Source organism: Chrysemys picta, chromosome 10 (assembly GCF_011386835.1).
Source record: "Chrysemys picta bellii isolate R12L10 chromosome 10, ASM1138683v2, whole genome shotgun sequence".
Taxonomy (NCBI): Eukaryota; Metazoa; Chordata; order Testudines; family Emydidae; genus Chrysemys; species Chrysemys picta.
The window spans coordinates 68,794,515-68,812,281 of record NC_088800.1 but is presented as its reverse complement, the minus strand read 5'-3'; the positions used below and the strand labels follow the sequence as shown (position 1 = coordinate 68,812,281).

At 39.2% G+C, this 17,767-nt stretch overlaps 2 protein-coding genes across 7 annotated transcripts in view; both read left to right on the top strand.

Moving 5' to 3' along the window:
- The window catches only part of LOC135973815 (uncharacterized), a 1,510,190-nt gene that overhangs the window by 637,601 nt on the left and 854,822 nt on the right, over positions 1–17,767 (top strand). The gene's annotated exons all lie outside the window — the stretch shown is intronic.
- The window catches only part of MARF1 (meiosis regulator and mRNA stability factor 1), a 35,666-nt gene continuing 21,022 nt past the window's right edge, over positions 3,124–17,767 (top strand). For 2 of the 6 annotated variants that reach the window (XM_005307568.4, XM_065559960.1), the window contains exons 1-8: positions 3,237–3,384; positions 5,711–5,915; positions 7,459–8,133; positions 9,302–9,476; positions 12,070–12,296; positions 15,507–15,624; positions 16,435–16,607; positions 17,325–17,759. In XM_005307568.4, the coding sequence (XP_005307625.2) occupies positions 5,769–5,915; positions 7,459–8,133; positions 9,302–9,476; positions 12,070–12,296; positions 15,507–15,624; positions 16,435–16,607; positions 17,325–17,759 (1,950 nt within the window). In that variant the 5' untranslated portion in view covers positions 3,237–3,384; positions 5,711–5,768. Of the gene's footprint in view, positions 4,114–5,710; positions 5,916–7,458; positions 8,134–9,301; positions 9,477–12,069; positions 12,297–15,506; positions 15,625–16,434; positions 16,608–17,324; positions 17,760–17,767 lie in introns of all 6 variants that reach the window. The other 4 variants (XM_042861652.2, XM_042861651.2, XM_042861650.2 and 1 more) reach the window with 4 other exon arrangements.

Sequence of the window (17,767 nt, the reverse complement as noted above, 5' to 3'; positions counted from 1 at the left end):
CATACTTAGGGCTTGTCTACACTACCCGCCGGATCGGCTGGCAGCGATCGATCCAGCGGGGGTTGATTTATCCCGTCCTGCATAAATGCAATAAATCGACCGCTGAGCGCTCTGCCGTCGACTCCAGTATCCACCAGAATGAGGAGCGCAAGCAGAGTCGATGGGAGAGCGTCAGCAGTCGATTTACCGCAGTGAAGACACCGCGGTAAGTAGATCTAAGTATGTTGACTTCAGCTACGCTATTCACGCAGCTGAAGTTGCATATCTTAGATCAACCCCTCGTGGTAGTGTAGACAAGCCCTAAGAGTCTTTGGCGTTTAATTCAGGTGGCAGTTTGTGTTATTGTAGAAGATTCAGATATTAATGGAACACTCAACAACTAAGATAACTATAACTGAGAGAAGTTAGCAAAATCATTTTGGAAACATCCTCAGCAGGTGTAAATGGGTGCTGTTATTTTGACATGAACAGAGCATCACCCATGTACACCAGTTCAAGATCTGGCCTTCTGTTTTTTTATGTTTGCTTACTTAATGCATTTGAAAGGATTTTATATTATATAATCAGTTTGTCTGTTTCACCTGTACTAAGAGCTTTATAAACATCTACAGATCTGGAGAAAAAAGTCCCCCAACAATTATAAGTATTTTTTTTTAACTTTCAGGACAAACTATTAAAGGATGTTGTACCAGCACTGGAAGTTTCTAAAATTAGTGGATTTTAAAAAACTTAAGTTGACAGTGCCCTTAATTCTGCCCTTAAATTACTAAAAAAATGTTTGAAAGAATCTACGTACGTGTCTGCAAGATTGGGACCAATGTCCCAATATCCTGCTGATTTTTTAATATTAATTAGTTACCATTTGTACACTAATTTTAAGATTGTAAGAATAGCTTGTATGATTATTCAGACCTTAAAATTAAAAAATTTGATGTCTTAAATGGCTCACATTTTGATGAGTTTTACAGTAGCTTTTCTGATTTCAGAAGATAAGTTATTGGAGCTATAGTCCAGTTCCAAAATAGCACAGTTGGGTCCTGGATCAAAGACTGGGGCTTCTAAGCACTACTTCCATACAAATAATAAATAATAATAAAAGTTATTGTCATTGCCTTGTTTGTAAGAAGACTATACAAATGTGTCTGTTTTTCAATAAGCAGAGAAGTGGAGATGATGAAATCTCTAAGACTGAGTTTATTTTTATTTTGCTGATGAATGAATATTGGTTTTGTTGTGCTAGGGTTTACCTGCTAGATATTTTTACATTTAATTTCCCGTAAATTGGTGACGTAGTATCTTCTTAATCAATTTTCCCCAGATAAGACCATACCAACTTCCTCAAAAGTGGTCTTAACTGTCTGGATTTTTTATATATACACTTTAGAGGGCCAAAGACCAACAGTCTCTGTGAAACAGAAAATACCAAATATTTTTATAATGTCTGGATTAAGTGGGACTTTTCCAAATTCACACTCCCTATTGGTGACCTAAATCTAACTTGACTGCACAGAGTTGCATGACTCAAGGTATGTCTGATTTGCCAAAGATCTTGAAGGAAGATGCTGTAAAGTGGAACAGGCAGCATTTGTAAACTATAATAATCCAGGGTAAGGCTGAGAAGCCTTGTCTTTTGGGTTCACAAGCCATTTGAAGGAAAACTGATGTTCCAGATTCATTAAGACTGATCATCTTGGGAAGAGGAAGTCATGATATTGTAACATTATAACATTAAGGTTTTTTTTATTTGACTGCTACAATTGAAAAAACAAGTGGCATTTCAGTCTTTAAGTGTGGGCACAGTCATCTCCATATAAAAATGCTAAGATCAATATAAACACTGTTCTATCAAAATAACTGCACCTACATTAGGTGATTGCACCATTTAAACTAGTGAAAACTGTGTAAATAAACCCTAATTTTCCCTCTCAGAGGTCAAATTGGCGTGGAGTAAAGATGGGGGTGGTGCCGGAAGGGCAGGGTCCTGGTCCTGGGGGTTGGGGAGGGAGGCTCTGACCCTTCCTTGGGGCAGGTGGGATAAGGTCCTGATGCTCTACTCAAACTCCTCTCACAATCCAACAGTTGAACAGCAAGCAGAAAATCAACCATTTTGATATTTAAATTGTTATTTAGTTTCTGAGTTTACACCATATTGAAATGAAAGGGCGGTTGGAATTTTATTACTCAAAACTATTTATGACTCAAACTGTCATTTGCAATGCATTCTTTGCAACCATGAGTCTCGGGACTTTTTTTTTTTTTTTTAAGGAAATTCTAAAGGAACTGATGGAGCCAACCCAGAAGCACTGGTATGGTGGATGTGTAATGGCTCAGTTGAACACTGTACTAATTGCTCCTTTCCTGCAGTGCAGGAATATCCTCCCGCTTCTTGTCCACTACTAATACAGCATTAAAACATGTGTTTCCCATGAATCTTTCCAGGGCTGATCTCTCCAGTACCATCCTGACCTTCCACTCCCTGTGTTTTATTTCTATATCTGAGGCCTTTTCTACATCAGTATAGCTACACCAATTGTTGGCAACCAACGGCTGAATGAAGGCTACTCCCTAGCGTAGACAAGACCCTAGTTCCATTGTAACTGCCCCAAGGCAGGGACTACTGCGGTGTAGCCTGTGTCTTGTAAAATGCCACACACCTTTACCGCTCCCTAATTAGAATTCTTTTCTGGTGTCCTTTCCTTTACTACGGGATCATGAAAACTACAATAGGAATGTGAATGTACTGGAGCTGCATCCTGGCTTGACTGACACCAGGTGCCTCCTGAGCACTTCCCGCCCTGGGGGAGGGGACGGGGTAGAGTAGCAGAGGGTGTAAGGGTGCAGAACTACCAAGTACCCCTGTTTCGAGGCCTGTGCCAGGTACTCCCCCATAAGCCAACCCCCAGTGTAGGGACTAAGGTGACTAGATAGCAAATGTAAAAAATCGGGACGGGGGTGGGGGTAAAAGGTACCTATATAAGACAAAGCACGAAACAGCAGGACTGTCCCTATACAAATCGGGACATCTGTTCACCATAGTAGGGCCCCTATTAGTCTCTAGTAGGATTGCTATAGACTAGAGGGCTCTGCCTCCCCGTTTTTGCCGTGACGCAGTTGTGAGGCAGATGAGGGACGCAAACGCTGTTCCTGGGAGGGATTAAATGTCTGCCCCGTTCAGGCTCCCCCAGCTATAGCCTGGGAGGGGAGGAGGAGTGTTACGGCAGTAGCAGTTAGTTTACGACAGTGAGTTCATTTCCGGCATTGGGTGTTGCGCTTGGGGGCGGAAGCTGCGGAGAGGAGGGGGGAGGAAAACAAAGGGGGTGTGAGGGGCAGGGGGAGCCGGGATGTGAAGAGAGAGAGGCGGCGGAGGTGGCGAGAGCGGCCCAGGTGACGGAGGGGGGCGGGGGTCTAGCAGCGGCATCAGGCGGGCCGGGACGCAGGGCCCGCTCCGGGTGGTGGGAGAGACCCTGGGTGCGGACCTAGGCCTCAAAGGGATCGGGCGTCGGGCCTGGGGAAAGCCCAGCGGGAGCGTAGTGCACAGTCCGGGGCTAGGAGAGGGCTGAGCACGGGCGGCTTCCCGTGTCTCCGGTTGCGGCCCCCTGCTAACCAAGCCCGGCCCTGCTTGGCATCGTTGGGGGAGCCTGCCTGCGTGGGGGCGCGGGGTCCTGGTCCTAGGGGCGGGGGAGGGAGGCTCTGACCCTTTCTCGGGCGGGATAAGGTCCTGGTGCTGCCCTGGGCGGGGAGCAGGTCCCCGGAGAGCCCGGGGGGGGGTCTCTCTCGGTGGGGTTGCTCCCTGCGCTCGCTTCCTGAGCCTCCAACGTCCTGCTGCCCTGTGTGCGCCCCGAGCTGCGACCCCTTTCCCTTGGCGATCCCCACGCGGGTTTTCATCCCTTGTCGCCTGGCCATGTGCCCGTGCGGGGCTCAGTGGGAGCCCATTTCCCAGACAAACCCTCGGCAGTTTTTCTGGGTTGCGCTTCAAGACGCGCTCAAGTTAAACCAGGCTTTCGTTTGGATGTAAGCATTCCCCTGTAGCGTGTGAACTAAGTGCGTGAGCCCGGAAGAGAAACTGCCTCGAGAATCGCTACTAAATGAAGCGAAACAGAGGGGAAAGGAAAAGTAAACACTAAAACACTAAAAATCAGGCTTTTAAAATCCTTATATTTTAATAATTTTGAATGTTATAATAAGGGATCGAGACATTTATTTTAAAAATTGTTTATAAATCGAATGTCCTCTTAAAAATAACTGGCCAAGTTTCAAGATTTAATAAACTTGATCTAATTTTGAACAGGACCGATATCAGACTACAGTTCGTAGTAGAGTTCATATAGTTTTATTGTCAAATCTGGGTAGCTTTAACATGGAGTAAATGCCTCCCATTGAAGGCTAAACTTTCATAAATGTAACTAAAGAGCAGAGGCAGCATGGCCTCTGTTGAATAGACTATATGGGTGGGAAATCAGGAAGTCTGCATTTCTAATCATTAGCTCGTCTAGTAATTTGCTGTGGGGTCTTGGACAAGTTGTTTAGCTTCTTTGTGACTCTGTGAAGTCTTGGCTCTATGAGCTAAGATCAAGTGTAGGCTTACATACCTCTGTGTGTGTGTTGAGGATTAGTAAAAGAGCTTTCATTAGGTAAAGGTCTGTATAAATCCTGAGTACTTAGAGTGCATGGTTTGTATTCCTTCATTTTTTTCATTACATTGCACTCACTCTTTGTGCTCTCCTGTTGGACTTTCTGTCATGAAACTCTAGCTCCTGGATTGTGGTTTAGGATGACATAACAGTTAGAGCCCTGCAGCAGGACTTGGATGCCATAATAGTGGCAGCGGGTAAAATCTACTTTGTTGTGGGCAGAATTGGGTAGGCATAAAAACCCAGACTGCATTAATTTGCAGGAAAACACTAAATCTCTCATCAGTTTGTCATAAATAGAATTTCAGCAGTGTAAAGCCCCCCCCCCTTTTTTTTTAAATAAAGGTTTTCATACTTAAATTTAAGTGAGGGATCAAAAGAGATTTGATGTCTGTTATAACAGGAGTTAAAGTATATTTGTACGTGGTTTAAGCAAGATTTGTTTTATTCTTTTAGTAGTAAAAATTGTTTCTGAATTCCATGTATATATAATTCTGTGTATATATAATGTGTACGTGTATATGTATGTGTGTATATGTACATGGAATTTAGAAACAATTTTTACCACAATGTATAATAACCAACCCTTTTTTCTTTTTGTTAAATAGCATGGGGAAATCTGTCTCTCTTGTAGGATTTGGGGGATCTAAGATTTTTTGCGGGTGGGAGCCAGATAAAAATGCCAGAAACAATGCGGGAGTGGGTATTGTAGGACGGGAGTGGGATTAAAAAAATAGTCCTGCGCAGGGCTGTAGTAGCAGTATCTGTTGCTCACAGAGTGTTGCTAGATATCCGTTGCTGAAGTGGTTTTGTGTATTTACAGAAGCCACCATGAACTTAAGTAACATTTCCATTCACTTACCAGTGCTTTGGGTTCCGATTTTAAAATACAGACGTAAGCTACAATAATAATTCATATTGTAGAAATAAATCTAATCTGTGTCCAACCAGTTTATTAAGTTGAATGCAAACAGTGCAGATCTACTGACTTTTCAACTTTGCAGTTCATAATCAAGACAAAAGCATGGTTTTATTATGTTTTAAAGTATTAATATTTAAAATATGCACAACTTTAACAGGTGGGAAGAATGAAAGAAAGGAGGGATGAAAGAATGTTGAACTATTCTGTATGGCTGTATGATGGAAGGAAACAGAACGGAGAATCTCTGCAGTAGATCATTTGGATGGGTTCAACGACAAGATAATGATGCTAAACCATGGCTCTGGAAATTCTCTAATTGCTTTTCTACCACTGAACAGACTTCGCCTTTCAGTGCAAAACCGGTAATTCTTTGCTATACTAAGAACATAACTGATACACAGGAACAGATGAGTACACCAAATTGAGCATATTATACAGTGGGGGGGAGGGAGCGGGGGTTTCTTCCTGACTTCCACAGGTTATCGATTTATGCCCTGAATCATAAAGATGGTCTTAAGTTTTTATATGTTAATTACTGAAACTGCAAGATGTTGTTCTTATAAATGTCTAACCCCCTAAAATAACATGAATTATCCAGCCACCACATAGATCTTCAATCTACCTGTCAGTAAAACACTGGGGCAATAGATGAGCCTGGTCCTGAACTTCCAACAAATTTGGTCTTTGTCAGACCAAGATGGGAGAGTAAGTTGGAGGTTTGATGACACCTTATGGAAATGGCTGGGTTTTTTTTAATGCTTTCATTTGCAACAGAGGTGGCATCACACGAAGGGGGGCAGACTTGAGTATCCAGGTTACAAATCATCTAGGGCTCTTGAGGGGGGGAGAAATGCCTCAAACTCCATTTAGATTTTAGAAACTAATCCTTTAAAAAATATTACCAAGATATTTGCCTGAACAGTTGTAGTAGTGAATTCCACAATATATGTTGCATGCAAGTGTATTCCCTTTTATCTATATTACATTGTTTGTCTTTTTAAATCTTGCTCTTGTATTATGGGAAACAGTAAATAGGAATAGCCAACTGATCTTCTCGGAATCGATGGCTACTAATTTTGATAACCTCTTGTAGCTCTCCTCACATTATCCAGTCTTGGCTAACCTAAACATGTGATGTCAGCAGTTCTTACACCATGTGTTTCTGTTCTTTATAATGCATCTTGTTATAGTGGCTTGGGGTGCAGAACTACTGTTTATCCCCCAGCCTCCATAATGTTAAGTGTATCAAACGTCAGTCTTATTAATACCAGGGGCATTCAACATCTGTGTGTTGAAAATTGCTTTGTCTTCTATCTGTATGTTTGCGTTCATACTTTGTCTTCTATCTGTTTTTTGTTCTTTTTAAGGTATTCATCTTTCACCTCATGGCTACCAGTCTTCTTTAGTAGCCTTTTCAGAGGGACTTGATCCAAAGCCTAAGTAAATTCTATATGTTCCTGTTATATTTATCCATTTTTTTTTGTTACCTCTCCCGTCCAGTCAGCTAGAATTTACCGTTATAGAAGTGGTTGTATATCACTGTAACATTGCTTGCTTTGCAATTTCAGAATATCTGTAATAATTGTCTTAACTTCCTTCTCCACCTCCAACATAGTAGCTGACCTCAGCCACTGTTTTTTTTTTGTCTCCCAAGATTTTGGGGAAATATCAAAACTATAAAACATTCATCCCATTGGTTTTGTGCATACAATTTATATATGAGTTTATGGATTTCAACACGTGCAGCTGGTGGAATGATGGTTCTCTTGATCGTTATAAGTTCCTGGCTTCTGTCACTGTCAGAAGTGTAACTGGTGTGTGTGTGTGTGGGGTTTTTTTTACTATAAACGACTAGCTCATACATGAGATGCCCCTGAATGTAACTATGTGGCTTATTTTTTCCAGAAAGATTACATGGAGAACAAGAAAGCTGTTGTGGAATTGAAGGATGCTTCATCTCCTCTTCATGCTGGCGCTAAACTCTTTCCAGCAGTACCACTTCCTGATGTTCATTCTCTTCAGCAACAGCAAATACAGCTTTCACCTAGCCCCAAAGTAAGCTGCTGTGCTCATGGATCTGACTCCTCTTGTACTCATAAGATGCATTTTGGTGGTGGTGCTGGTGGTGGTAGCTTGATTCATCCTGGCACAATATTAGACTCTCCAAGCACTGGGACAATTACTTGTCAAGTAGGGTCAGGGTTTGCTTATCAGTCTGCATCTTCACTCAAGAATGCTCCAGCTAGAAGCAATTTGGCAGGCATTGCAAGTGACTTCCCCAGCATGTGCGTAGAAAATAATGTATCTTCCTGTCAACATCTGCCATGTTGTGGAAAACTCCATTTCCAGTCCTGTCATGGTAATGTGCACAAACTGCATCAATTTCCAGCCCTTCCGAGCTGCACATCTTCTGGCTATTTTCCCTTTTCCGAATTTACAAGTGGGGCTACAGGGCACTTGGAGGAGCATATTACACAGTCGGAGCTAACATCACGTGTATGCACCAACTCTTTGCACCTAAATGTGGCACCTTCGGTCTGTTTAAAGGGCTCTCACTACTGTAATGAATGTTTAAGCAAGGTTTGTACATTTCACATTTCTTCTTAAAGTGCTATATGTTGTAAGTGCTTAAATAATGAATGTTAACTGGGAGACAAAATAGGTTCTGGTGGCCTACAGCTTGAATTATCTAGTTGATGTTAATACGTAGTTTAAGGGCCATGGTATCAGAAGCCTGCTCTTAATCTGAAGGTGGGAGATTCATGGAGATAGCATTCAATTTCATGGGAAGATAAAGCAGGTTATCACACTATTTGAGTGTATCCCAGATTCTTTATTAATTGAACAGAATCTTTTCTAGTTTTGAAAGGAGCTGCTCACCTGTTCTGATAGCTCCAGATAAAACACACCATTAGTAGTGATTCTGTGAAGGATTACATGGCAGATAATCTGTATCCAGCATGGGCAACTGATCAAGATGGATCCATCTCATGAGTTGGGAAAGCTTTTTTTTTTTTTTTTTGAGCATTAAGATCAGCCTTTCTAATCTATAATTTATTTTTATGCTTCAGTACCAATTTAGTACACTTAATTTAACTAGATTCAAATTTAAAATCAGTTTGAATTTCAACAAAAGATCAGAAGTGAAGTATAGTTAAGTTTATTCCACATCTTGTAATACCAGGCATCATTTAAAATGTAAATTGGGGTATTCAGGTTTGGTCTGTTTTTAATGTAAAACTGTACATAGAAAATCACTTCACAGAACTAAACAATGAGGCCAAGATTTTAAAAAGTGAGTGATTTTTGGGTGCCTCCATGTTTGTATGCTCAATTTGAGATTTTTTTTAAAGGGGCCTGGGCATTTTGTTTTTTGGTGGTGGGTTTTTTTTTGTTTGTTTGTTTGGTTGGTTTTTTTTTTTTGCCAGAGGGTAGGTGGTTAGCACTTTCTGAAAAGGGTGCTTCTTTAATATGTTGAGAAGGGCACTCAAAATCAGATCTAACTTTCAAAAAGTGACTAGTGAATACATAAGGGAAGAAAAGTCTGTGAGATGAGCACACTTCATTCAATGGGTTAATATTACTGTGGATTAGTTTCCAGATTAACATCTATGCTCCTAGTCCATTGGAAGGTTGTTTTGTCATTGACATGAAGAGTAAAAATTAATATAAAATGTTCTAGGTTAAATTAATGCATAATAATATACATTAAACTAATTGGTGTTTTGAAAAAAAATTGCTCCAACAGCCAACCAGAAATAGCTTAATTGATGCTGCTAAAATCTGGCCAAATATTCCCCCTCCCAGTACGCAGACTGCACCCATATCTATCCCAATGTGTAATGGCTGCGGAACCAAAGGAACAGGAAAAGAGACAAGTTTATTACTGGCAAGTAGCCTGGGCAAATCACCACAAAAATATGGTAAGCCACATTTGTTTGATTTAATAGATGCACTCCTTAAAATACCGTTGAAATTCAAAAGGTTATCTTAAAAACTGCATGTCTTTCTGAAGATATTTCTTATGAGAGAGACTAAATGGAAAAAATACATTTTTGTGTTCATTGGATCCTTCTGTGTATATACTGTTTGTACTGTATAGTTAGTTTTCCATATTGTTTGTGTGGATCTTTTGCATAGCAGTATGAGGAAAGAAAACATTGTGGTGGTGCTTTTGTTGTTGTTTTGTTTAAAGGAAAGTTAATTGTGAAACATTGGAGCGTATTTAGATTAGGTGTAATACCAGAAACCTACCTTAACCTACTTTTCCAAAATGGACTATGTACCAGGTTGATGATATCGCTTTAATACTTGAAATATTCATATATTTTTGTAAAATTTTAATATTTGTGCTTCTGGTATAGTTACTATATGTTATAATGCAAATTTTAAAAAGACTATTGACAATTGTATAAAATGATATATGTACAGTGGTATGCCAAATATGTTCTCCAGCTCAATTTGACAGTTTGCAATATAGGTGGTATGACAAGTCTTATTCTGGTAATACTGTTGTCTTCCCTTATGGACTTGAGAGACTTAGGCCTGGCCTACACTGAAAATTAATGTCAACGTAGCTTCATTGTTCAGGGGTATGAAGGAGCAAAAAAAAAGTCCCTGACTGATGTGGCTAAACGGGCCAAACCGCCAGTATAAATGCTATTATGTCAACAGAAGAGTGCTTCCGTCAACCTAGTTTTTTTTGTCATTCAGGGAAGTGGTGTTCCTACGCCGACAGAAAACCCCCTTCCATCGGTGTAGGCTGGGTCTCTGCTACAGGGTTATGCCAGCATAGCTACAGCAACATAGTTATGCCAGTATAGTCTCTGTAGCTTGGATTTTCCCCCAGTCTTTTGGTTAATAGGAGTGCTGAGTGGCAAGCTGACAGTCCAGCTCTCAGTTCTTGTCTATTTCTGCTCAGCTTGTGAGAAGCTGTGTCATTTCAGCTTGGGAAGCAAACAGCTGTAGCCATTTTAGGCTTTTTATTCAGTTTTATGTTTTTTCCAAGGTATGATTTCTGACAAATCCATGGAAGAATAACTCATCAGACATCATAACCAAAAGTCCACCGGAAAAGATGACGTTTGCATGTTATCTGGGACTTATTCTTTTTTGTCAGTTCTGTGTTCACTTCTTTGGACATTGTAATCGCTGACCATCTGTACGGAGTCCCTTTAATTCATCATCCATTGTCTTTGGTTTCTGCTTATTGTAGGTTGGGGAGTGTATGTAAACATGATGAAGCTTTTCCTGTGGCCATTCTGTAAGAGCAGAAACTTATCTTTGTCCCTCCTACTCCATAATAGCAAATTCCAGGCCTCACATCTGTTCTTCAATTTAGTTTGTTTGCCTGTAGAAGAACCTTGCGTCTACTGTGTAGTTCCTTGGTTCTTGATAACCACTTATCCCAGAGTTAGCATTCCAATCCAGTTTTCTTTGTTTTGGATGCTTTCTCTGATACAGCATTTTAAATCCTACAGTTTAAATATTTATTTTCCAGTACTAATTCAGTATTCATTATGAATTTTTAGCTGTGAAATGTTACTTCAGATACAATTAAACAATTTAGATGGTCTACGTGGCTATTTTTAGCGTGTAGCATGAGCCCAAATTGTAGACCTGGGCTGAGACTTACTGCCATGGGTTTTTTGCTATGTAGACATACCCCAAACGTCTTTTTTTTTTTTTTTTTTTTTAAATGAAGAAGAATCCTTACACATCAGAGCACTACAACCTTGGAGGTGCTAGGATGTGATCCATTTCCTAGCTATCAGAGTGGTAGCCATGTTAGTCTGTATCAGCAGAAAGAACGAGGAGTATTTATGGCACCTTAGAGACTAACATTTATTTGGGCATAAGCTTTCGTGGGCTAAAACCTCCCTGGTCACTCAATTACAGACCTAAAAGTCGCAATTCTCCAACAAAAAAACTTCAAAAACAGACTCCAACGAGAAACTGCTGAATTGGAATTAATTTGCAAACTGGACACCATTAAATTAGGCTTGAATAAAGACTGGGAGTGGATGGATCATTACATAAAGTAAACTATTTCTCCATTCTAATTTTTCCCCTACTGTTGCACCTTCATGTCAACTGTTGGAAATGGGTCATCCTGATTATCACTACAAAAGTTTTTTTTTTTCTCCTGCTAATAATATCCCACCTTAATTGATTGGTCTAGTTATAGTTGGTATGGCAACACCCATTTTTTCATGTTCTCTGTCTATATATATCTTCCTACTGTATTTTCCACTGCATGCATCCGATGAAGTGGGTTTTAGCCCACGAAAGCTTATGCCCAAATAAATTTGTTAGTCTCTAAGGTGCCACAAGTACTCCTCGTTCTTTTTCCTGCCTATATTTCTTCATGATTGTCTTCCCAGGCCCGTCATTCTTTAACATCTGAAACTTCCCATCTTTTATATCGTTGTCCTTTTATGCTTATAACTAGCAAAGTATCATAGTCTCAGCATTTCCCAGTTTAACGTAAAGGCTGTTTTTGTTAAATTTCTACAGGGTCTCCAGAAGTTGCAATAACAGGCCAGGTGCTGGAGAACTTGCCCCCCATTGGAGTCTTTTGGGATATTGAAAACTGTTCTGTTCCGACTGGCCGTTCAGCTATCGCAGTTGTACAACGAATTCGTGAAAAGTTTTTTAAAGGTCACAGGGAGGCAGAATTCATCTGTGTATGTGACATTAGTAAAGAAAATAAAGAAGTTATTCAGGAGCTGAACAACTGCCAGGTATGGAAATGTAATCTATTCGCTCAGTGTTCCATATAAAAAAATAATGTAGATAATCTTTAATGAACAGAAGCAAGTCTTTTTTTTAATTAAAACAGTTTCACTGAAGAAGATAGAAGTTATGATTCTAGCTGAATTTATACATGCATTAATTTTATTAAGAAAATAGACATGACAGCTACCTCCCCCAAAATTTTTTTTTTTTTTTTTAAGATCCATTTCATTACCTGTGGAACTGTCTTCTCTAACTTTGTTTTTGGGAGAATCTTTGTTTCATTTGGTAATTTAAGAAACATCTCTAGCACAGTTCACAGAATTTGCAGCTAGATCACCAACTGAGATGACCGGTCAATTGATACTTGTCGCTGATGGAACCTTTCCTAAATGGAGGGTGCACTGGGTGGAAGGGACATTGGAGCACAGTTAGTGTTGTTTGGGACTCCTTTACTCCACATTTCTACACTTTCAAACACTTTTTAAGAAGCTTTACCTTAAAATTACCTTGCATTCTAATCTCCTTGGTTTAGTTTTTTAAACATTAATACTTTTGTAAGTTTTTCTCTGAATTAATGATATACCATCACCACCTTTACTACTTTGTAATGTTTGGGCATTCAAAAATTATCTGTGTTTTGGCTGGCAACTAGCCTGCTTAGATTGGGTTAGATGATGTGATAGGGAGTACCAGACTTCTGTCTTTGGGTTTTTAAAGTGGAGGGGATGAGTTATAATTAAGACCCTGCCAAATTCATGGCTGTGAAAAATGCATCATGGACCTTGAAATCTGGCTATAATGTTGAGGGGGGAAGGGTCATGGCATTGCCACCCTTACTTCTGTGCTGCCTTCAGAGCTGGGCAGCTGGAGAGTGGCAGCTGCTGGCTGGGGACCCAGCTCTGAAGGTGGCAGCACTACCAGCAGAAGTGAGGTTGGCATGGTATGGGGGTGGGGGGTTGTCGCTTTTACAGGGGTAAGGCTGGCCTTACAGGTGGGCAACCACCCAGGGTGACGTGATTGGGGCACACCATGGACACTCCAGTGTCCGCACACAGAGCCAGCCCAAGGCCCCTTTAGCCCTCAAGTGCTGGGCCCGGAGTGAGGGAAAGGCAGGGCTGGGGGCACCCCGGCCAGGGGCTCCTACCATGCCTTTCAACCTTCCCCACAACCTCCTTTTGGGTCGAGACCCCCACGGTTATAATATTGTGAAATTTCAGATTTAAATATCTGAAACTGAATTTAAGGTTTTTTTTTTTTTTTTAAATCCTATAACCATGAAATTTACCAAAATGGACTGTGAATTTGATAGGGCCCTAATTATAATGAAACTACTCCTATATCTTTATTTATGATGGTACTGCGGGGCTCTGTTGTTTTTGTTGGTATAGTAATGGCTAGAAAAAAAAGAAAACTAGGCATATAAATCATGTCAGTTGTCATGTATGTCTTAAATCCATTTAGTCTAATCTCTGGGGGATTGACTACATTTTGTTTTGAAATTTGTATTTTGAGTGCAGTGTTTGGGCATATTCAAGTCCAAACTAGTACATGGCTGAATTGTTTCTTGATTTTAATTTATTAGTGTGTACTGAAATTCTGAAAATGACAAAGTAAGATTATACATGACAATTCTTTCAGAAAATTTACCTTTTTTGAAAGACTGATGCAATGTTTAGAGAACAGTGTCTGAAGTACCACTGTTTCAAAATGGAAAAAAAATGAAGTGTGTCTTTAAATAACAAAGATACAAAGAAAATAGAAGTGTTTCACTTTGAAGACCAGTGGTGTAAAAACTGTTGCTGAAGTCCAATTCAGCGATGTAATTCAAAAGGTACCTTTATAGGTAAATTATCAAACATGGCAAACTTGCTTGGTTACCTTTTTTGAGAGATTTTAATACCCAGATTAATCTAATTGATTTGTTCTTCTTGTTAATGAGTGATTTGACTGATTTCCAAGGGTCAGTTCCCTTTATCAGTTACCAGTTTGTGTGAAATGTTAACCCTTCAAGGCTTACCCTATGAATACTAAACAATCTTCAGTAGTGACTTCATTTACCTAACAAAAGTTTTGATCACTAATACAATATGCTGAAGTTTAAATATTTCACATTTCAGTTGCATTGTAGCATTCAGTTTCAGTAAATCTTATCCACTCATCTTGGAACATATTGAGCAGACCTTAAACAGACTAAATGTCTGTTTTCTTCTAATGCAAGTCCCTTATATATGTTGTGTCGGGCTTCCCCTTTCTTTTTCCCCATTTCACAGGTAGACTTATGCTTTGTTAAAATGGTCAAAAATATGTAAGTGATTTTTTTTGTTTGTTTGTTTTTGTTTTTTATTGTATCTGTCTTTTGGTTTCTATGAGAACAGTAGTTCAGTTCTCTTTTTTTGGATTATTGTCTCTACATATTCAGGAAGTCTGACACTTATTAATTGCTTTTGTGTTTACAAAAATGTGTATCCATCAACCGTTGTGACAAGTTGTTTTTGTTCACTGCAATGCTAATAGTTTAGCAATTGGTGTATGTTTTCTCTTCAGATAAATAAGCTGAAAATCACAAAGCTGCATACAATTGTTTATCAGTAATTCCTGTGCATAATTATTTTACAGTTTTTAACTTCAGGTATTCCATGCAAGGTATAAAGTGTTTCCCTCTTCATACACACCCCTCTTACTGAATCTCAATAAAAATATAGGTGCAATACTGAACTGGGGTTTGTTCTGAATAAGCTAATTTTTATATCAGTAGTAAAACAGTCTTGTTTGCTGTATTATAATTTCTTCAGTTATACATTTAAGTGTATGTACCTTCTTTCTTCTCTTTTAAGGTCAAAGTTAGGTGCAGAATTAGATGCTCTAAGGTGAATTAGTTAGGTCTGCTTATTTCAACAGGAATCTGTCCTTAAAGGGAAAAAAAGAGGCATTTCTTAACCACTCTGAAGTTCTTACAACTTCTCTAACTCTCCTCTCTCCCCCCCCCCCCCAGGAAACCTTTGTTCTAGTTCATATCTTTTGTATACTGTACACACTTATCATTATCTATACAACATGCATTAACTGCTTAAAATACATGGAACTCTGCAATTTTTTCAGTGGCTAATCCCTATTATGTGTTTTTAAAAAATGTGTCAGATTTGTTACCAGTTAATGCCAGTTACCAGTCTTCACATTCAGTTCTTTCCTTAAGGCATCTTCCTTTAATTCTGCAGGTGACTGTTGCACACATCAATGCTACAGCAAAGAATGCAGCTGATGACAAGCTCAGACAGAGTCTTAGGAGGTTTGCTGATACACACACTGCACCTGCTACTGTGGTCCTTGTATCAAGTAAGAATATTAATCACATTGCATAAAACCTTTCACTGTGTTCTTTCAAGGTTCTGGGGAACAGAATCCTGTTGAGAATTTCCAGTCAAACTTTCAGACATTACACTGAGTGTTCTTCCCCCAAGTTGTTTAGAATCCACACTATTTTAAGCAAAGTGCTCAAGTGAGAATTCATGATGAGTTCCAGTAATAGATAGAACAGTAATTTTAACTATGAGAAGATGAATATTACTGTTTAGTGCTTCTGTTAAACCAGGATGGAAACTTATTTGCCACATCACATTGACTATCATAGACTGCTCTTAATAATAATGGTGTCTGCTAGGAGGCTTAAGTGCCAACTTCAGATAAGTTTTATTATATTGAGTACTCTATGTAAACTCTCTAAACTTTAAGCATAATGAATGCAGATATATTTAATGCCTCACCATTACAGACAAATAATACAACATACACCCATAAATTTACAGTCACAATTATTTAATGAACTGTATGATATGTACTACATTGGGTTTCACTTAAGGCTATAATATTCCATTTTAAGCAAAAAAATGTGCTACAGAAACATACAGTACCAGTTTAACTCCTCCTGATTAAATTGTTAAATGTTACTATTGAAAAGAAAACCTTGATTTCTAAATTTCTTAAATACTAACTGCTGATTAAATATCTACCATGAATGTTTATAGCCGTTGCTATTCTTTCCCTGAAAGATTTTGTTGTTGATGCTGTTTCGGTGACAGAGAGAACTTTTTAAAGTAGTCTTTTTAACCACTAATATTTGGGTGGGTGGGTGGGTCTCTGTTTCAGCTGATGTAAACTTTGCTTTGGAACTCAGTGACCTGAGACACCGGCATGGTTTCCAGATCATCTTGGTACATAAGAACCAAGCTTCTGAAGCACTCTTACATCATGCTCACGAGCTTATCAGGTTTGAAGAATTTATTTCAGACTTGCCACCAAGGTTACCATTGAAAATGCCAGTAAGTGATTTTTGTTGTTGCATACATTGTAGAAAATATAAAGTGTATATTGACCTTTATTTCCCTGATTTTGGGAGAAGTAGGTGAATATCAGGACACTTCTCAGCAGAACTGCTATCTCTCATAAGGCTGTACCTTCTTGGAATTGGTCTTAATTTCAACTGAACACCTAAGCACTGATCCCTAATCATTAAATGACCAATATCTATTTTTATCAATGACTTATGTAAAGATTAAGATGTATTAAAATGAAATAATACAAGTAGCAATCCAGTTACAATCCTCATTGTTCACCTAATGAAATGTGCATTTTGTATAAAAGTTTACAGTGCTAAGAACAAGCACTGTTGGAATGCACTTGTATTTTAAGACTGTCTTTCTGTGCTTTGGTGATGTAAACAAAAGATAAGAAATGTGCAATAACAACTTATTTACTCTATACTGCCTTGATTTTTCTACCTTGTGAATGTGAGGTCATCATCTTTAGGAAAAGGCCCCTTTAAGGGAAGATTTCATATAAGTTAAAGAATCCCTTTAACATCAGCTAAGCTGACAACCTGGTTCACATCATGGCTGGTATATTTGGTGTACGTGAAATAACCTAAAAAGTAGTATCTGATATTTTAGATCTTGGTATATTAAATATTGGTTTTACATGACCAAGTCCTTACATGACCTGCTTAACCAAATAAAATCTGTTTTGTTTTTTCCCAACAGTCATGCCATACACTGTTATATGTTTACAACCTGCCAACAAACAGAGACAGCAAAAGTGTCAGCAACAGACTCAGGCGTTTGTCAGATAACTGTGGAGGAAAGGTGTTGAGCATTTCTGGCAGCAGTGCAATTCTCCGCTTTTCAAATCAAGAAAGTGCTGAACGTGCTCATAAGCGAATGGAAAATGAAGATGTGTTTGGCAACAGGATTATTGTGTCTTTTACCCCCAAAAACAAGGAACTCAATGAAACAAAAAATTCAAACTGTGTTGGAGCTGAAAAGGTGAAGTCTCCAAAAAAAGTGAACAAGAACCCAAAACTGTGCCTCCTCAGCAAAGATTCAAATGATCAGTCTTCCAATGCCAAAACCACTGCGGGAAAGGGATTGCAGACACATGGATCTGCTGCAAAACCCACAAATGTTAAAAGTTTACAGGTACCATC